General features: G+C 44.4%; 1 protein-coding gene across 2 annotated transcripts in view; it reads right to left on the reverse strand.

Annotated features, from left to right (window-relative positions):
• Positions 1 to 262: 262 nt before the first annotated feature.
• The window catches only part of GLT1D1 (glycosyltransferase 1 domain containing 1), a 38,176-nt gene continuing 16,835 nt past the window's right edge, over positions 263 to 21,603 (reverse strand). For both annotated transcript variants that reach the window (XM_087942990.1, XM_087942989.1), the window contains 6 exons: positions 18,287 to 18,382; positions 16,847 to 16,896; positions 15,005 to 15,048; positions 10,432 to 10,552; positions 5,040 to 5,138; positions 263 to 2,484 (listed from right to left, as the gene is read on the reverse strand). In XM_087942990.1, the coding sequence (XP_087799116.1) occupies positions 2,314 to 2,484; positions 5,040 to 5,138; positions 10,432 to 10,552; positions 15,005 to 15,048; positions 16,847 to 16,896; positions 18,287 to 18,382 (581 nt within the window). In that variant the 3' untranslated portion in view covers positions 263 to 2,313. The remainder of the gene's footprint in view (positions 2,485 to 5,039; positions 5,139 to 10,431; positions 10,553 to 15,004; positions 15,049 to 16,846; positions 16,897 to 18,286; positions 18,383 to 21,603) is intronic.

Genomic DNA, 21,603 nt, shown 5'->3' on the forward strand with positions numbered 1-21,603 from the left:
ACCCAGAATTCCAGAAAGGTTTTGTTTTGTAACCTTAAAGAAAAAATCAGCCTTACCACGAATGAAAAATGAATCATGCTTGCTCTAAGATTTATGGGCCAAGGGGGTCTTCCTTTAATTGCTTTTTTGGGGGGGGTGAGAGACAAATCCTACTAACGCTTATCGAACAACAGTAATGACTAAGGGATTTAAAATCAAGAATAATATACCAAAGAGCCGAAATCGCTCGACGTATTCAATATAACTTGCAGAAAACGAGTGCTTGGTTAGAAAACACAGCCTTTTATTTTGAGGTATCTACTGTTCCCCAGGAATTTATAAATAAATAAGATCAGTCGGTCTGAAGATGATCTTTGCTCAACAAAGGGGTTGAGTTGTTTTCGCCTCCCCCTCCCTGGCTGGAGTTCTCACTGTGTTCCCAGCAGGAGATCATTAAAAGACATTCTCTGATAGGTAGCATTTATCTAGTTTTGCTTTCGAGATGGATTCATCTTTTTTATTGGCCGGTTTGGACCAATAGAGTCCAATTCATTTTTCTTTAATGTAGTTACCCACCGCAGGGAATGGAGCGTGTGTGTGTGCGCGCACATGTGTGTGTAAAACTACCTCTGCAACTCCAGCTGACAAGAAGAGGAAATTAAATTTTTCTCATTCCCGTTCTTTGCACCGAGATAAGCGACTCCTGTTCTAAAAAAACAAACAAACAAACCTTTAAAGTTGTTGTTTTTCTTTCTTTCCTGCTGGAAACAGATGTGGATTTAAAACTGGCTGATTAAGTTCAAATTTGAGTTTGTCTCTTCTGGAGTTGGGTGAAAGGAACGAGCTGTGAATCCATAGCCACAAAGAGTCAGATAATTTTGTTGGGGGTTGATGCTTAATTCACTCTTCCTAGTTAGGGCTTCATATAAGGCTCTAGAGCAGGGGTCACCAACCTTTTGGACCTCAGGGACCACCAAACTCATAATTTTAAATCCTGCGGACCAGAGACCCTGGGAAAATCCCCCCAAAAATCTGCAGGAAAATTCCCCACCTGGTTTTCCTACCAATCGATCATTCTTTATTTGGGATCACAGGATACCGTCTCCACCTCCGTTCTCGGGGAGAGACTTTTGACTTCATGCAAGGAAAACAGCAGAAGCAGCAGAAGTCTTTCTTTCTCTCCCCCAAACTCCGCCAGAATGGCGCAGCTTCTTGGAGCAGGATGCCTTGCAGGGTCCCAAAGACTCATTTCTGGCAGAGTTTGGGGGAGAGAAAGAAAGACTTTTGCTGCTTTTCTTGCATGCAGCCAAAAGAAGCAGAAAGAAGCAGCCCGGTGGCCAGGCGAGGCACGTAGGGCGAGTGGGGCAAGTTCCCCCCTCCGCCCTTTCCCCCCTCCCCTCACTACCTCGTGTTGTTCGCAATGCAAGCGACGCAAGCCTTGTGTTCCTGTGCAGCCTGGATTAATTGCTTTGGGAGGTGCTTTGGGGGTGACAGTTTTCTGCGGACCACCAAAATTTTCTCACGGACCATGAGTGGTCCCTGGCCCACTGGTTGGCGACCACGGCTCTAGAGAGCCCTCATTGAGTATCTGTGTATCTGTGTAGAGATGCAGGTGAAACTACCCCAGATAATGCAGATATTCACTATTTGTTACCATAACCTCAACTTTGCACTATCATTCAGGCAGATTGTTTTATTTAATGCATTATATACATGCAATTTTGATGCATACAAATTTATGAAGGATTTTTAAAAAGAGGATAAAAAGTAATGAAAACTAATATAGATTCAAAGAAAGAATGAGGGGGGGGGAGGGAAGAAAGGAAGATAAGGAGGAAAGAAAGGAAGAAAAAATCAAGGAAACAAAAATGGAACAGCAAAGAGAGAACAAAAATATATATTTTTTACTACATCAGTTATAAAAACAATTTTAAATTTACCCCTTGCTCTGTGGGCTACAGCACAACTATTTTCCCTTATAATCTATTCCTTCTAATCATCCCAACCACAAATCATAAGTTCAATTTCTTATGCTTCGTGCAATAAAAATCTATAAAGTGTTTCCAGTCAACAATAAACGGTATGTTTAGGATTTTTTTTCAACTTGGGGTTCTGTAATGTGTTTGAGTTCGGTTCCCATAGTCCTTTGGTGATGACTAGTAGGGGGATTATGGGAACAGAAGTCCCATGCTCCTGGAGGCTGCCAGGCTGTAGAGGTCTACATTTTGACTCTGAAGGAGAACAAAATCTACAAAATCAACAATGGCAATAACATTAAGGAAGACAAATCAGATGATTAAGATGAAAACCCGGTTGACCACGGTGGTTGGTAACTCATGTTTTTTTGATACAAGAACATTCATGAAGTCTCAAAACAAGGTTCTGATAGACCTTCCTTTCTTTCTCCCATGAATGGTGCTTCAGGACATATTCATGTGCCTTTCTTACAATCTCTTTGTACAAAACTGGGTCCTTCATCAAAGTTTTGGCCTGCTGGACAAATTCCTGAAAAGGAAGAGTATGGAGTGGGCCATTATCAGTAGAGTTCTATGACTAATAAGGGCGGTACTTCTCCAAAGTTCCCAAGAAAGCTTTGTTTTCAAGGGTACACCAGATTAGGAAGCAGATGCATTGCCAGACTCATATTCTACCAGAAGATTTCCCAACATGGTTTTCCAAAACCCAAAATAACAGTTCAACATGTAGCATCCTTGGTGTTCTCTTGAGATTAGTGGTTTTCTTGCTGATCCAACTAGGTAACGTCATCAGGTAGCAACACTGGTAGTGTTCCCTAGTTGGGTAATGATGTGTTGTCAAGAAAACAACCACCTCAGAGAGCACTGAGGACCTCACAGTCTTCCTCCTCTTCTAATCCCTAAACACTACTCCCTTCCAGCGCTCATGATGTAACCAAGTTGCGTCATGAACGTCTGCAGGCAAACAACCAAGCTCAGAGAGCACCAAGGAACCCACAGTTTTTTTCCTCCTCCTCCTCCTCCTCCTCCTCCTCCTCCTCCTCCTCCTCCTCCTCCTCCTCCTCCTCCTCCTCCTCCTCCTCCTCCTCTTTTTCACAAACCTCACTCCCTGCTAGTTCTGATGATGTTCCCCAGTTGGGTCATAAAATGTCTGCAAGAAAATAACCAAGCTCAGAGAGCACCAAGGACCCCTCATAGTTGAACTCCGACATACAAATCATCTCCTCTTTTGGTATTGTTTATTTCTTCCATTTCTTCCGACCGATGAAAGAATGGAGGAAAAGAAGCAAAGAGACCAAAGTGTGTGTGTGTGTCTGTCTGTCTCTCTCTCTGTGTGTGTGTGTGTGTGTGTTTGTGTGTGTCTTAAAAGAGAATTCTTAGCTGTTATTAGTGGATCTTGGCAGGAGGGGAACACAGACGTTCACCCTGCCTAAAATTCTCAAAAGGGTCCTTGAACCTCCCCATCTTGCCCAACACCAACTTTGATCACAAGACAATTTGCCAAAATAAAAAACAACAACCACCACACAAAAAAACCCCAATTTAAAGTCTGAAGTAAGATATTGTTTTCTCTCTGGTCTTGGCCCCTGGGACCTCATGGACACATTAAAAACATCATCATAATGTTCAGATTCAAGGGGGGAAAAACCTGCTGTAGCTTATATCACAAAAAAGATTCATTCCTGAACCCTGCAGGAAACAGCTGACTTTGGTGGGGGGGGTGGAGGAACATGTTAACCGCAACATTTTTCTTGATTTTTTTTTTCAGAAGGGGATAGTTACATGAAGGACTAATGAAAATGGAAGATTTAACTTTCTGACTATACTTAACAGCATTCATCACGCTTTCACCAAAAAAAAAAAAAAAAAGGCTTAAGAGAAAATGTATTTTTCACTTGGTGGTTTTATTTAATCTGGGTCCGCATTTTTATTCTTTAAAAGCCTAGCGTTATTGCACGTACCTGATTATTGATGGAGAACTGAAATCTAATTTATGGGATCAACAGGATTAATTCCCCCGTAATTCCTCCCTTTCCCCCGGACCTTTCTGAGTTTTAATAACACACTCTGGTTAATTAGGAAATGGGGGTGAACCTCCATGGCAGCGTATGTACGGAGGACTTAACATCTCAGTGGTTAGACACTTCCACAGCTGTGACCCGGGTGCCACGAAACGGTTTGAAAGCTTAACACAAATAAGATCAAGGTTTTCATTATGGCAGTGGAGCTATAAATTATCTGGAAGGTGACACATCCTGCGGGCTACCCAGGGGCGGGGGGGAGGACAGGGAGAATTAGGTCTCAATTGAAAGCTTAACCCCCAAGTCGGCTTCAGCACCGTGAGTCATGGACAGCTCCCAATATGAAATTATTTCATTCTCCTATCCCGCATCATTCAGGAAAAAAACTGAGAGAGATAGAGATAGATAGATAGATAGATAGAGATAGATAAAGATAGATAGATAGATAGATAGATAGATAGATAGATAGATAGATAGATAGATAGATAGATAGATAGATAGATAGATAGATAGATAGATAGATAGATAGATAGATGATAGATAGATAGATAGATAGATAGATAGATAGATATATTGGTAGATAGATAGATAGATAGAGGGAGAGAGAGAGAGACAGGTAGATAGATAGATAGATAGATAGATAGATAGATAGAGATAGATAAAGACAGATAGATAGATAGATAGATAGATAGATAGATAGATATAGATAGATAGACAGAGAGATAGGTAGGTAGATAGGTAGATGATTGAGATAGATGATCGATGGACGGATGGATGTACAGGCAGATAGATAGATGATAGATATAGGTAATTGATAGATACTATGGACAGACAGATGATCTCCATGCAGATAGATAGATGATAGAGATATACAGATACATGATAGAAAGATAGATTAATAGAGTTGGAAGGGATCTTGTAAGCCATCTTGTCCACACACACCCCACCCAAGCAGAAGAGATGATAGATAAGATAGATAGATGGATGCATGGAAGGAGGGGCAGACAGACAGAGAGACAGACAGATCTACATAGGACCCAGCATATTTTAACTTAATTATTACCTGTGGAGTCGAATATAATAATCCAGTTGTTTGGTGTACAATCACAGCAGCATTTCCTGGAATGTCTCTTGCCAGCACAGGAACATTTAAATCCATTGCCTGTAACACAGAAAAGACCGGGCTCACATTTGGTAGAACGGAGAGCTTGTCGATAAGTCTGATGTGGGTTAAGTTAGTAGCATGGTTGTTTAAGTGAACCTGGCTTCTCCACTGATTTGTTTGTCAGGAAGTCACCTAAATGGGACCACATCACCCTGGGACATGGCAACGACCATCATCAATAAGGAGCCAGTTGCCAAGCATTCAAATTTTGATCACTTGACCATGTGGATGCTGCAAGTCGTTAAGTGTGGGAAAAAAAACAACCTGGTCATAATTCACGCTGTTGTAACTTTGGTCACTAAATGAACTGTTGTAAGTCGAGGATTACCTGTCATAAGATCTCCGAGAGTGGGGAGCTGAAATTATCCGCTCTTTTTGGGAGAGAAAAGAGGTACCTTAATCCAAAAAGATTAAGATGATCTCATTAATCGGCCTTCGGAAGTTGTGGGAGCTTCATCCCTGGAGGCTTTCAAGAAGAGGCTGGACTGCCATCTGTCAGAAATGGTCTCTCCTGCTTGGGCGAGGGGGTGGGCTGGACTAGATGGCCTACAAGGTCCCTTCCAACTGGGTTATTATTCTGTTGTTCAGAAGCTGTGGAGGGGCTTCATCACCGGAAGCCAAATTGTAAGGCCAGAACTCTCTAATTCTGCAAAATGTATCAGATGTGGTGTGGAATGTAGTCTGGATTCCCAGGAGGGAGGGGCTGCCTTGTGGAAGAACCAAGAGTTTAGACAGTTTGATTGGGAGGAAGAGAGTTAAGAGGGCTCCTTCGTAGAAGTTCTCAGAGCATATGTTCCAATATTGGAGGGGCTGCCCCAGAGAGGAGGAAGGGGGTCATGCTATTTTCTAAAGCACCCGAAGGCCAGACAAGGAATAATGGATGGAAACCGAACAAGGAAAGATTCAAGCTGGAAATAAGGAGGAATTTTCTGACAGGAAGAACAAGCAACCAATGGAACAGAAGTTGCCTCCAGAAGTTGTGGGAGCTTCATCCCTGGAGGCTTTCAAGAAGAGTCTGGACTGCCATCTGTCAGAAATGGTGTAGGGCTTCCTACTTAGGTGGGGTTGGACTTGATGACCTACAAGGTCCCTTCCAACTCTGTTAATTTGTGTCTATCTACGTCCAAGGTCCCTCCCAACTCCATTATTCTGTTATTCAATGGAATGGCTTGCCTCCAAAAAGTTATGGGTGCTCCAACACTGGAGATTTTTAAAGGTTTTTTTAAGGAGAGACTGCACAACCATTGGTCTGGAATGGAAGAGGGTTTTCTGGAGGTTGGACTAGAAAGACCTCTCACCTGCTTGGGTGGGGGGTTGGACTAGATGACCTACAAAGTCCCTTCCAACTCTGTTAATCTGTATCTGCATCAAACTCATCTGTTGGACCTGTTTCATACATCCACACCCATAACCTTCTATTACATCAGCAGGATGTAATACGGTGGCAGATGGCGAAGGCAGGAGGGGAAGGCTTGGCTTTGTACCAACCAAACCTACCTGAGTGGTTTATGCAGTACACAGTTACTTCCCTAAATGACTGGCAATTTTAAGGCAGTTGTCCTTTCCTTGAGCAAGGTGACTGTGTGATTAAAAATACCTGTAATTTGGATGCACTAGAATGTGACACTTCACAAGGTGGAATACTGCATCCAGTATTGGTTGCCACAATTAAAAAAAAAGATGTTGAGACTCTAGAAAGAGTGCAAAGAAGAGCAACCAGGATGACTGGGGGACTGGAGACTAAAACATATGAACAACGGTTGCAGGAACCGGGCATGGTTAGTCTAGGGAAGAGAAGGACCAGGGGGAGACAGGATAGCAATCTCCCAATATCTCAGGGGCTACCCCAAAGAAGAAGGAGTCAAGCTATTCTTCAAAGCACCTGAAGGCAGGACAAGAAGCAACGGATGGAAACTAATGAAGGAGAGAAGGAACTTAGAACTAAGGAAAAAATTTTGGACACTGTGAACAATTAACCATTGGAACAATTTGCCTCCAGAGGTTGTGACTGCTCCAACACTGGAAGATTTTAAGAAGAGTTTGGACAACCATTTGTCTGAAATGGTGTAGTGTTTCCTATCTATGCAGAGGTTGGACTAGAAGACCTCCAAGGTCCCTTCCAACTCCGTTTCTATTCCCTTCCCTTCCATTGTGTTCACCCTTTTCAGAAGCAAACTACATTCCGTTGATCATGTATTGTCATTTTTCTTCCCCTTGTACCTTCACCTCTTGAGTAAATATTAAACCCTAGGGCCTAATTATAAGGATGGAACTCTCTAATTCTGCAAAATGTATCAGATGTGGTGTGGAATGTAGTCTGGATTCCCAGGAGGGAGGGGCTGCCTTGTGGAGGAACAAGAGCTTGGAGAGTTTGGCTGGGAGGAAGAGGGTTAAGAGGGCTCCTCTGTAGAAGTTCTCAGGGGTTGCCACAGTGAGGAGGGGGTCAAGCTATTTTCCAAAGCAAGGCCAGACAAGGAATGACGATGAAAACCAGACAAGGAGAGATTCAACCTGGAAATCAGGATGAATTTCCTGACAGTGAGAACAATCAACTGATGGACCTGAAGTTGCCTTCAGAAGTTGTGGGAGCTTCATCCCTGGAGGCTTTCAAGAAGCGACTGGACTGCCATCTGTCAGAAATGGTGTAGGGTCTTCTGCTTGGGCGGGGGGGAGGGGGGTCAGACTAGATGACCTACAAGGTCCCTTCCAACTATGTTAATCTATTGGTCATACCTTTAATGGTAGGAAGAATTGTTTTAGTCTGGCAAGATTCTGTCTGAAGGTAAGGAACGTAAAGGAAACCGCTCAGAAAAAAACTGTACGTGTTTCTTGGTTCTCGACTCCTGACATTTGTTCCCAACATGAAATCCTAAACTGCCAGTTCTTTAGCTGATGTTGGCCTTTCATACACATCAAGTTCTTCCCAAGAACCTAGGGTGCCATGGTTATTATTATCGGAATAACTGTCTTCTTGGCTCATGTTCAAACTTCCTTTCCAACGGGCTTTAGAGATTTCCATTCTGTAGAAGCTGCATAAATGTGGCCTGAGATAATCCTGCCTTCTCTCTTCCCTCTTCTTCTTTTTGATCGAAAGGGCTCAAAACAGCACTTATTTATTTTTCCTCATCCAACCCGCCTCCCTGGGCTGCAGTTCCATTTAATATCCTTGCAGGCCAAACTGCAGTCTTGGTTAATGAAACAGGCATTTCACAGATGGCGTTTCTGCCCGTTGGCCATCTCAGGGAGGAGAACCTGGACTAACTAAAACAGCCCCTGCCTTCACAAGTTGTCTTTCTTTGGTCTTTCTTTATTGTCGCAGTCGGCCAGATTGTCGAAGACAAACTGGGCAGAATTAAATGCCAAAAAAAAAATAAAGGCAGACCTTTAAAGAAACCGGCTAAATCAAACAGATGAATTCTAAACAAAAGAAGAATTTGAAAAAAAAAAAAAAAGGCTTTGGAGCACCAACAGAAGAGGGAAGGAAATGCATTTCAAAGCTGGTTCCCATTGATTTTTTTCCCCACCTGTAATCTACGTGGGAGAATCTTGGAGTTGGTCGCAAGATTATTTTTCTTTCCAAACTGCAAATCCTCAGGGTCTTGTTTAAAGAGGGGAGTTGAGCCCAAAGGGGTTTTAACCTTGTCGAAACCTTCCTTGAATTTGATTTCCAGCTTCTTCGGGTAGGAAATCCAGAGAGATTATCTGACCTTTTCAAGATAGTGAAAAGGAAGTGGAAACTTATGTTCTTTGTGACTTGCTTTTTTCTTCTTGATTTGTAAAACTTTTCTCTTGGCACCCCAACTTTGAGGTGTTCACAGTTCAGTGAGCTATTTAGCTGTTTCACGATTCAAAGGAAGAAGAGACCAATAAATCAGCAAAGGAAAATTGGCCTCTCTTGCTTGTAATTGCCAGACTAAATCAGAACTGACTTTTAATAATAGGGTTGATTTAAACAGTACACAATGGGCTTCATTCAGGGGGTTTTATTAGACAGCAAAAGGTTCAGTTGTGTTTTCCTCTCTGCAGTCTCTCTCTTACTTTCCCTCTCTCTCTCTCCCTCTTTCTCTCTCTCTCCTACTTTCTCTCTCCTTTCTCTCCCTCTTTCTCCCTCTTCTCTCCTCTTTCTCTCTCCCTTTCTTTCTCTCTCTTCTCTCCCTCTCTCTCTTTCTCTCCCTCTTTCTCTCACTCCTTTTCTCCTTCTTTCTCTCTCCTTTCTCTCTTCTCTCCCTCTCTCTCTTACTTTCTCTTTTTCTCTCATTCCCTCTTTCTCTCTCACCTTCTTTCTCTCCCTCTTTCTCTCTCTTCTCTCCCTCTCCTCTCTCTCTCCTTTTTTGCCCTCTCTTTCTTTCTCTCTCTCTTTCTCTTTCTCACTCCTTTTTTTCCTTCTCTCTCTCTTTCTCTCTCTCCCTCCCTCTTCCCCTCTCCCTCTCTCTGTGTGTGTGTCTGTCTGGCTGTCTGTCTTTCTGTCTGTCTGTCTGTTTGTATTCTGGATCTCCATGAAGATCCAAGTCAATGGGCCAAACAGGGGAATGCAAACTCAACATGGCTGGTCGATTTCACAAAACAGTTCAAACAGCTTTGTCTGTTTGACCAAAAAAAAAAAAAGAGAGAGAGAACGAGAGCTTTGTCTGTTTGAAGAGCAACAAAGATGACAAAAGATTTCGAGTCTAAACCGTACAATGAATGTTTGAAGGAGCAGGGTATATCTAGTCTAACGGAGAGAAAGTTTAGGAGGTGACATAATGCCAGTCTTCCAATATTTGAAGGGCTGCCACTTCAGTCAGCTATTTAGCTATTTCACAGTTCAAAGGAAGAGGAGACCAATAAAGAGGGGGGATCAACCTGCCACAAAGAAGAGTTGGGATCAACTTATTCTCCAAAGCAAGACAAGGAGCAATAGAGGGAAACTAATCAAGGAAAGAAGCAACCTGGAATGAAGGAGATATTTCCCGACAGCGAGAATAATTCATCAGTGGAACGACTTTGCCTCCAGAAGTAGGTATAAGGTTGGAGGTGGGATTAGAAGACCTCCAAGGTCCCTTCCAACTCTTAGTAGTCTATCTCTTGACAGCTTTAAGACTTGTGGACTTCAAGTCCCAGAATTCCTCCTCCAAGTCATGTTAGCTTAGGAATTCTGGGAGTTGGAATCCACCAATCTTAAACTTGCCAAGTTTGAAGACCCTTGGTCTATGTCCTACATCTTTTAAGAGTTAAGGAACATCAACAGAAGGAGGACACAGGTTTCCAAGCCCAACACAGTTCTCCCCACCTGGAAGTAAGGAAAAATTACCTCTAAAATTGCAGCTGACATCCCTTCGGATATGGAACTGTTAACGACGGCAAAAGAGTTTTTCATAATGGCGTGAAGATCTTCCTGGGGGACTTCTGACAATAAGTGGACCCCATCTGCCCTACGGAGTAAATTCAGCTTGTTAATCATCTTCCAATGGATGGCCAGTAGAAGCAGTCTTCCTCTAACTAGCAGTTTGATGATCCTGGGCAGGGCACAGAGGCAGCACAGGTAGCTAGCAGTTCCAACCGCCCCTTTATTGCTCCAAAGTCCCCCCCCCAAATTCTTCCACGTTTCTGGCAAGTCCCAGAGCCAAGGGATGACATGTACGTATGCACACACACACACACACGCTTCTGGCTGCAAATAGTCCAGTCCAATACTGTGAGCGCCATGGCTGCAAGCAAGAAAATCCAGCAGGCAAGTCGAAGAGTCCAGAAAGCCAAGAAGCAAAGCAAGAATCCCAAAAAATCAATCTGCACTCAACGCTCCAGGAATTCAGCATTTGTTCCCAACAAATGCCCCTCCCTACAAAGGCCTCTTAAGTCTCAATTCCCAGGTGTGCCTTGTGAAAAGGGGCGGAGCGCTCTCCTGCCGAGTAGTTGTGTCAGTCTGCGCTGTTCTCGCCTTCTCTCCACTCTCTGTGCTCGGGGATCAGGAGGGGGTGGTCCTTGCTCATCGCCTGAGCTCTGTCTCTTACGTTCCCTGTTTAACCTCTCGTCATCCTGCCCCTGTTCCTCCCTGCCTATAAGCCGACCCAATCCTGAAAGGCCCTGGCCTGACTGGGCTTGCTCGTCCGCATTTTCCTCCGAAGCCAACGAAGCCACCCCCTCCATCTCTGTCAGCTCCAGTGCCAGCTCGTCTATCCCCACAGATTCAGGTTACGACAGGGACACGACGGCACAATCAGGACCAGAGATTTCTTTGCTAGGCACGAGGTTGTTAAATGAGTCGTGCTTGAATTGATGACCCTTTTTTTCCCCCGACGGCATCAAGAGAATCATGCCGTCCTTCAGCAAATCCAGCTTTGCCCATTCGCTTTGCTCGTGGGAAGATTGCAAGTGGAGATGACATGATTGCAACAGTCATACGTACATGCCAGTAGCCAAGCCTCCAAGTTTTAATCACCTGATCACAGGAAATTCTGCCATGATCCTCATTGCAAAAACCAGTCACAACTGTTTTCAGCACCATCATGGCTTCAAACAGTCATGAAAGGAATGGCCTTAACTTAAGGACTACCTGTAACTCCCACCATCTCTGCCCGTTGACCATGATAACTAGGAGAGAGATGGAATTCCATAAGATTGAGGGATGATATTCCAGATTACCTGTAACAAGTCCCTACCAAGGATCATTTCTTGCAGAGAGTTCAGCGAACAGGAATCAATGATCAGCACCTTATCCCAAAGGGGCTTTTTCAAGAGGCAACTGTGTCTTTGAAGATGTTTCTCTTCTCATCCAAAAAGCTTCTTCAGCTCTGACTGGATGGTGGGGAAATGGAAGGATTTACACTCCTTGCAGAAAAGCTGGTCATTTGCATCCTTTTAGAGGGCCACTGAGGCCACTTGGAGGTTTGTCTGTGTCCTCAGGGTCACCTGAGTAGTGCAAATGGGTGTGGAGCCTTCTTGGGATGGCTGAAAGGACTGTGTTGTAGACAGGTGGTAGATGATGTCAGATCCCTCCGACAGAGATAAACTTCCAAGTGGCCTCAACGATCCTCTAAAAGGATGCAAATGACCAGCTTTTCTGCAAGGAGTATAAATCCTTCCATTCCCCACCATCCAGTCAGAGCTGAAGAAGCTTCTCCGATGAGAAGCAAAACGTCTTCAAAGAAAAACCACAAAGTCCGGTTGCCTCTTGAAAAAAAGGCACCTTTCGGACAACCATGACCTGGGTGGCTGAGAATCTCCATAGATGATCAGCATCTTGGGGGATTTTTGGGGGAGGGGGATTTGTCAATTCTCCCATGATTTTTGTGTTCATTTTTTTTAAAATCTGTGATTTATGGAACGTCCACCATAAATTTTCCCTAAGCTGCTCACTTTCTTTCTTTCTTTTAACCGAGTCCTGCAGTTCTTCATTTCTTAGATGTTTGTCCTTAGAACAGGTCAACTGTGATTGCATTTATTTTAATTATTTATCCACCCATATATATATATATATATATTTTGTCCTTTTGGTAAGCTGTCTCCTGGAGAGATTCTAGCAGGCGTGTTCTGAAGCATGACATGGAATTTAGACCATTCCTCCTGAGGCTGGGCCACAAGGACCCTCACCAAATGTCAAGTGCTGAAAGCACAGAGTCAACCTATTTCAACCAGAGAAAGCTACGCCAGGGTGTGATTGATTTCTCGGGGGGAAACTAAGAACAGGAGATGTAAAGAGCAACTGGTCTCGTGCCAAGGCAGTCTCACCTAGCCTGCCATCTTCCAGAACAGGGGTTGCCAACCTTTTGGACCCCAGGGACCACCAAGCTCATAATTTTAAATCCAGTGGACAATTAATATGAATTTTGACTGACAGTGGCTTGCTGAGGGTGGGAGAGAGAGAAATCGGATCTAACCTCAGAGGGCTAGCAGTGATCTCTCTCTCTCTTTCTCTCTCTCTCTCTTTCTCACACTCTCTCTCTCTCTCACACACACACACACACGTCCCTCACACACCCCAATACCCTCCAAGGCAGCCACATTCCTAACCTGCTTTTTAGCTCCGTTCTCAGGGGGAGAGAGAGAGACTTTTGGCTTCATGCAAGGGAAGCAGCAGAAGCAGCAGAAGTCTTTCTTTCTCGCCTCCAAACTCTGCCAGAAACGAGTCTTTGCCAGCCTCTTGGAGGAGGAGGCCTTGCAGGGTCCCAAGACTCATTTCTGGCAGAATTGGGTGAGAGAAAGAAAGACTTTTGCTGCTTTCCTTGCATGCAGCCAAAAGCAGAAGTAAAAAGAAGCAGAAAGAAGCAGCCCGGTGGCCACGCCAGGCGTGTGGGGCGCGTGAGGCAAGTTCCCCCCCCTCCACCCTTTCCTCCCTCCCCTCACTACCTCGTGTTGTTTGCAATACAAGCGATGGAAGCCATGTGTTCCCGCACCCCCTGGATTAATTGCTTTGGGGGTGACATTTCTCTGTGGAGCACCCAAATTTTCTCACAGACCACCAGTGGTCCCCAGCCCACTGGTTGGCAACCACTGTTCTAGAAGATATGTTGCAATTCTCAATTCCTGGAGACAGGAGGAATGTTACATTTTAATCACGCTTCCTTTCTCTGCCCGACTCTGCAAGAGGTTAAAAGGCTGTTCTTTCCGACTCTGTCTTCTTCGTAACCCCAATGAGTAGGCTAGCAAGCATGGCATCCCACGATGGGACTTCTTGGGCAGAAGGCGTGTTTCCCCTTCAGGTGTGATTTCTTCAGAGCCGGAAAGGTTGATCATACCTGATGCACATGACACCACAAGGCCACTATCAAGCCCGAAATTGACATATACATAGACATTTTATTTAGCCTTATTATATATTCCTTTTCTTTCTTTCTCTCTGACACAACCCGAAATTACACCACATACTTTGCCACTTTGATGCTTTCCTAAATGAAAGAAATTGTTTTGGAAGATGGACTTTGTTCTTTTCTTTTTAAATGGATTTCATCACTTGGAAACCTGACAACCACTCTCTCAAACTCCAAGAACCTGGGCAGCCAAAGTGTTTTTGGGTTGCTCAAAATTTCAGTGGCAACTGAAACCATAGTAAGCCGCCCAGAATTGTTTTGGATAGGGAGATGGGTGGTGAAGGAGGGAAGGAGAAAGATGGGAGGGAGGGAGGAAGAGAAGGAAGGAGATGAGAGGGAGGGAGGAAGGGAAGAGAGGAGAGGGAGAAAGAAAGGGAGAGGAAGGAGAGATGGGTTGGAAAAAAGGAAGGAAAATGGGAATGTGGGAGGGAGAGAGGCAGGGAGGAGGGTGGGAGGGAAGGAAGGGGAGAGGAGAGAAGGGAAAAAGAAGGGAGAGGGAAAGGAAGGAGAGGGAGGGAGGAAGGAGAGATGGGTTGGAAAAAAGGAAGGAAGGAAAATGGGAGGGGAAGAGAGGTAGGGAGGGAAGAGAGGAGAGGGAGAAAGAAAGGGAGAGGGAGGAGAGGGAGGGAGGAAGAAAGGAGATGGGTTGGAAAAAGGAAGGAAAATGGGAAGATGGGAGGGAGGAAGGTGGGATGGAAGGAAGGGAGAGGAGGGTGGGATGGAAGGAGGGGGAGAGGAGAAGAGAGGAAGGGGAAAGAAAGGGAGACGGAAATGAAGGAGAGGAGAGGGAGGGAGGGAGGGAGAGAGAGAGGGAGGGAGGGAGGAAAAGGAAGGAAGGAAGGAAGGAAGGAAGGAAGGAAGGAAGGAAGGAAGGAAGGAAGGAAGGAAGGAAGGAAGGAAGGAAGGAAGGAAGGCTCATAGCATGAAGATTCCTGAGGCCCTCAAGGTTGTGCTTCCAAACCTCTGGAGGAGAGTAGATTAGAGTAGGTGGGTGTAGGAAATTCAGGAAAATAAACAGAGGTTTCCTTCGGGAGAGGAAAAAAATAATCACCTCCTTATCATATTAGAGCAACCTACTTGTTCACCTTCTCCTCGACTTCTTTTGCGAAGGTTGGATCAGCCTACAGCAGAAACAGAGAGAGAGAAAAGACGGGAACACACTAATTGATTGCACACCAGGAAAACAAGCTCCAGATTGTGAAAATAAAATAACTGGAGTTGGAAGAAGTCATTTGCTCAGGGTAGGATGCCAAACGAAGCATTAAAAAAAAACAAAAAGCAAATATCTACCATGCCAACATTCACATCAGAGGAATTAGTCTAATGCTCTAATTTGAGGACTAAAACTTTGCTCTTTTATTCATTTTTCTCCCTCCCCCGATAAAAACTTTCTCCTCCTTCCCACCTGCCCCTGACGAGCAGAGCTATGCTCCCAAAGAGAGAGAATTTGAGTTTTTTTTCGGATGTGTAACATCCCGGCAGCTCCCTCTGGCACTTTCAACAACTCATTTGGGAGGAATCTTGACGCAAATAAAATTTGACAAGCGGACTTGCCTGAAGTCTCAACTAAGCAGGGAGGCATCGGAAGCCAGAAAAAGGGGGAAAAAAATAAAATAAAAATAAAATACATGTTTAGATTATGTACCTTTCCACCATCTTCTCTTCCACACCAGTTCGCTTTCAAATCTTGCAGTGAACCGGAGTGGAAAGGAAGAAATTAATAGGCGGAAAATACGCGCTGTCGCCAAACGGAAAGAGGTAAGAAAAGGGGTTCGACGTTGACATGAAAGGAGTTTTATCAAAACAACGTAATAAAAGAGGAATTATATCCTACTTGGGGCATCTTAGAGAACCAGTCTGGTCTAGCTGTTAAGATGCTGGGCTAGAAACCAAGAGACTGGGAGTTCTAGTCCCGTCTTGTCAGTATATTCATGAACTGGAATAGAGCTTGGTAACAAGGTCAGCCAACGAATAGGCATAGCAACTAAGTCAGCCAATGAGGACTGTTTGGAAACTGAAACTAGAATTAGCCCAGGCATGGTTCCATATGCAACTCTGCAGCTATGTTGAGCTCTGAGTCTGTCTATTGAGATGAAACTGCTTATCTCCACTTGCTTGCCTGCTGATCTATTGAGGATGAAACTAACTTGCTTGCTTGCTGAAGACTGGAGCTCTGCTCTGAACTTGCAACATGTTTCTGTTTGAGTTTGTTCCATGTTGGAGAAATCTACAACTAGTTTGTAAAATCTACTTAGGTTTATAAAGATGTTAAATGAAGCATCAGCCATCTGTGTTTATTTTTCTGGCGCTGAATTATCGCTGCAAAACTCTCAACTCAAAACGTCTTAGGCATGAAAGTCAGTTGGGTGACTCTGGGCCAATCACCAGGAGATGGTGAGTTCTAGTCCCGCCTTAGGCACAAAAGCTGATTGAGTGACTTTGGGCCAATCACCAGGAGATGGTGAGTCCTAGTCCCGCCTTAGGCACAAAAGCTGATTGAGTGACTTTGGGCCAATCACCAGGAGATGGTGAGTCCTAGTCCCGCCTTAGGCACAAAAGCTGATCGAGTGACTTTGGGCCAATCACCAGGAGATGGTGAGTTCTAGTCCCGCCTTAGGCATGAAAGCCAACTGGCCGGCCTTGGGCCAGTCTCTCTTAGTGTAGCCACCCCATATCACAGGGTTGTTGTTGGGAAAATAAGAGGAGGAACTTGTGCTGGATATGTTTGCTGCCTTGAGAAATTTGTAAAAATAATAAAAGTGGGATACGACTAAATAAATATAAATATAAATGTTATGCAAAGGATTGGCTCTCTGGAAAAAGCTGAATGCTGGGAAAGATGGAGAAGGAAAGAGAAGGAAAGGACAGCATGGAGGATGGAGCTCATCATAGCAGTGATGGGTCATGGAGACAACTTACAGCAGGTCCAACAATGATCAGGTGCACCCTGGGGTCTTCCCGATGCCACTCTGTCAAATGAACAGGAGAGAACGCTAGTTAGACCAGAGCTGGTATTCAGCCAGTTCTGACCAGTTCCGGAGAACTGGTAGCAGAAATTTTGAGTAGTTTGGAGAACTGGCTAATATCCCCTCTGACAGGCCCCTCCCCCATCTCTTCTCTGCCTCCCATTGAGTCCCAGCTGATCGGCTGGCTCTTCTTGGGTTGCCCCGCACAGGAGAATGGAACTGGAAAGCAGTTTAGTGGGGTGGGGAGGGAAGGGGGATTTTGCAGTATATCCTTCCCCTGCCACTTCCACCAAGCCACGCCCACCAAGCCATGCCCACAGAACCACTAGCAAAAAATTTTTGAATCCCGCCACTGAGTTAGACTAAAATTAATGTAAGATTAAAGCATGAATAACGCGGACTAAACAATAACTGGGTGTGTGTGTGTGGCTTGATGGTGCCGGGTGAAGCAGTTGCAAGTTGTTATTTTAGTCCAGCCGAGATGAGGAGATGCCTACAGAAACATTGGACCCAAATGGTGAACGATTATGTTCCCAAGAAGAAACATTTTTTTGAACATTTCAACCAGCTGCCGGTTATCTCTTAGCTTCCCCCAGCACCCCAAATTCGAGGAATTCCTCAACTAAATCTCCCATGACCAACCAGTTAAGAGTTATACCTACTTTGATTGGTAAACCATTTGCTACACCAACATAAGATCAATCTAAGTATGAAGAGCCCTGTTGGGTGTCTTAAGTGTTTGGTGTCCAGAGTCACTTGCTTAAGATGGACAGCTTGAGGAACTAATAAACGAAAGAATGAATCTGGAGAATTCAGATTTGTCTGGCGAGCAAATGGACCATACAACCAATGATATTAATTTTAATTGAATGTGATCCATTAAAGAGTTAGGCCAATGATGATGGTTGGTGCCCCGTCATCTCCTTGAGCTGTCCCTTCAACACAATGGCCAAATGTTCACTCTGTCTTATATAAAATCATTCATTAACCAAGAATCCTGTGTATTCTCAGTCCTCAAAGAAAAGTGGCTCAATTTATTTTTTAAAAATCAATCGATTAAATTTTATTTTGCTGCCCGGTTCACTGATACAGCAACTCTGAGAGGCTCTTAGCACCAAGTTCCATAGCACCAAGTGGGGCTGTAAAAAAGGTAAATTCACCTCCCCAACAAACACACACACACAAACACACACACACACAAATTAGAAAAATTTAGAAGTTAGAAAACTGAAACTCTGCTCAGATGGACACAACAGCCGTATCCATCACGTTCCAGGCCTCCCTGCCTCCTCAAATTATGCCTCCCAGTCATCCAAAAAGATGGGCATTTTGGGCGATGGGGTGTCATCCATGCCAAATGTATTATTAAGAAGTTGGATGGGAAAATGTTGACCTGAAAAAACATCCAGTAGATAAAGTGGATCTTTGACTTTCCTTACTCCACAGATCAACAGGAAGATGTATAGAGACTGGTCGTTCTGTGCAATCCCTGTAGAGAAAGGATGAATAAAAAAAATTTAAATTTCAAAGGATTAGAAGCTCTTGGAAAATGAAGAAGGCCAAGAACCCGTCAAATCAACACTCCAACCACCTGGGAATTTGCAAGTTGTGGATTCCAACCCAACACCCTTCCCTCTTATTAGGAGCCGCGGTGGCTCGATGGTTAGAATGCAGCATTGCAGGCTAATTCTGCCGGCTGCCAGCAGTTCAATTTTAATAGGCTCAAGGTTGACTCAGTCTTCCATCCTTCTGAAGTCGGTAAAATGAGGATCCACGCTGAGGAAAAGAGACTGACTCTATAAACTGCTTAGAGAGGGCTGCAAAGTACTGTGAAGCAGTATATACGTCTAAGTGCTATTGCTCTTCCTTTTCTCTCTCCTTCCTTCCTTCCTTCCTTCCTTCCTTCCTTCCTTCCTTCCTTCCTTCCTTCCTTCCTTCCTTCCTTCCTTCCTTCCATCCATCCATCCATCCATCCATCCATCCATCCATGTTGGCGCAGTGGTTAGAATGCAGTATTGCAGACTAATTCTGTCCACTGCCAAGAGTTCGATTCTCACCAGCTCAAGATTGACTCAGCCTTCCATCCTTCCGAGGTGGGTAAAATGAGGACTAAGATTGTTGGGGGCAAGAGGCTGACTCTGTAAGCCACTTAGAGAGGGCTGTAAAAGCACTGTGAAGCAATATATATAAGGCTAAGTGCTATTGCTAAGTGCTATTAATCAACTGAAATTCGCTTTTTTATGTTCCCTCTCTCTTTCCATTGCTTTTCAAAACCATCTTTGGCTAGAATCCTAGGGCTGGAAGAAGACGACGTTGGAGGTCTTCTAGTCCAACCCAGGGCAGGAGCCCCTAGACCATTCATATCCTGGAGAACTGGTCCATCTTGGAAAAAAGGCTATGGACCTCCAGGTCATGGTTGTCTCAAAGGGGCTTTTTCAAGAGGCAACTGGATTTTCTGGCTTTATTCCTTGAAAACATTTCACACCTTGGAAAACTGGGGGGAGCTTTTGGATGAGAAGCAGAACTTTTTCAAGGAAAAAAAACCTTTCTTAGTCTATGGAGATTTTCAGTCATCCAGGTCATGGTTGTCCCAAAAGTGCTTTTTCAAAGAGATTCAACGAGGCACAGAAGCCAAGAAATTTTGCCACCTTTACAGAGGAAGCAAAAGTGTTTTAAAAAGCTAGGAGGAGGTTGATGCCTCTTCAAGATTGGAATGAGAAGAACAGAAATGGGTGTTGGGATTCCGGCCGTTACCCCCATTTCAATCGTGAGTCTCTACCCGGATTTTCAAATTTTAAAGAAGATTTATTAGGAGTAAACATACTGGTGCTGCCTGGGTGTAGCTGACTCTGAGACAACGTTATTCATTGTCACCCTTGACCCTGGTTTTTCCCCACCCCTCTGGATGTATCATAATTCACATTCTCCAATGGGACACATCCATAGCCCAGAGTCATCAATCAGGCTCTCCAGTTAGAATTTTGCTCGGCAGAAACTTTGGTCACCTAGTTACTATCTTTGCAAACATTTGTGGAATGCAGTTTCGATTTGGTAAGCTGCTGCACTGCTGCCCCCTTCTCCCCATTTCTGTTGCCAACTCTTAAAAGACCAGAGAAATATTTTATGAGTTGACATTGAGTTTTAACAGCTAAATGCAGGAATGGGATTTTTTTTTTTAGTCTCTTTCCTACAGAAGCATGGTGGCATCAGCAAGGGCAGAAGGACCAGCTCAGATTAACCAATTGAACCTGCCTCAAAGTCTAACCTGTCACCAGAATTTCTGCTGTACAGGGAGTCCTCGATTTACAACTGGTTCACTCAGCGACCATTTGGAGTTATGATCCACCTGGAAAAAGGGGGTTTATAAAACCAGATCTGAAGTTCCAGCAGTCCCTCCTCCCTTCCCTCCTCCCCATAGTCATGTGACCGCACTTCAGGTGCTCCATACAACCACACTTATGTCGATCTGGAGATTTCCCACGGTCACGTGACTGAAATTTGCCGAACGGTTTTGCCAAAACTTTTCAATTACTTCCAGTTTACCGCTCCCATACTCATCAATGGCTTCGCACTTTCAACCACTGTGTTCGCTTAATGACGGAGACCAGAGGTGGTATTCAGCTGATTCTGACCGGTTCTGGAGAACCGGTAGTGGGAATTTTGAGTAGTTCAGAGAACTGGTCAATAGCACCTCTGACTGGCCCCGTCAACCCCATCTCTTCTCTGCCTCCCATTGAGTCCCAGCTAAACAGCTGGGTCTTCTTTGGTTGCCCTGCACAGGAGAATGGAGCTGGAAAGCAGGTTAGTGGGGTGGGGAGGGAATGGGGATTTTGCAGTATCCTTCCCCTGCCACGCCCGCCAAACCACTCCCACCAAACCACGTCCACAGAACCGGTAGTAAAAAAAATTTGAATCCCACCACTGTGACACTGATAGGCACATTTGCTTTATAACCGTTGCATTCACTTAATGACCACCACGAACAAAAAAAGGTCTTCAAATCATTGTCGATCATGCATTACGACTTGTTAACAATTTACAACCATAGCAGCCAGGCTTAATACAGTTGTAATTTGAGGACTATAGAACACCTGAAGGTTACCAAACTGAGGCTGGCAAGTTCCAGCAGCTTTATGGATGTCTCCATCCAGAGTACAAGTAATTCAGGGGATATTTTTTAATTTTTGCAAAAAGAACTGAACTGGAAAAGATACGACCACCCTGCCGGTTTTCATGCTCTCTCTCTCTTTCTCCTTCTCTTTCTCTCTCTCTCTCCCTGCAGTGACCTTTTAAACAAGAAAAAAAAAAGGAAAAATGGAAAAGCTTCCGTCGTAGTTTCCCCTGTCCACCACTTCATTTAAAAAAAAAAAAAAACACCTCTGCAACCCCTTTCAAGATTGGCATAAAACAAGGGGGCTGATCAGTAACCTAAAACCAATGCCAATGCCATCTGTTTATCTGTCCTAAATATCACTGGGGGCAGGGCAGAGTCCAGGTTTGTAATATTGCTTTTATTAAAACCCAATCCGGAGAGAGAGAGAGAGAGAAAGAGAAAGAGGAGAGAGAGAGAGGGAGAGAGGAGAGAGAAAGAGGAGAGAAGGAGAAAGAGGAGAGAAAGAAAAAGAGGGCGAGAGAAAGAAAAATAAAGGAGAGAGGGTGGGAAAAAGGAGGCGGCGAGAGAGGGAGAGAGGAGAGAGAGAGGAAGAAACA

This window comes from Notechis scutatus, chromosome 13 (assembly GCF_049901735.1).
Source record: "Notechis scutatus isolate UNSWTSFEM ecotype Mainland chromosome 13, rNotScu1.2, whole genome shotgun sequence".
Lineage (NCBI taxonomy): Eukaryota > Metazoa > Chordata > Lepidosauria > Squamata > Elapidae > Notechis > Notechis scutatus.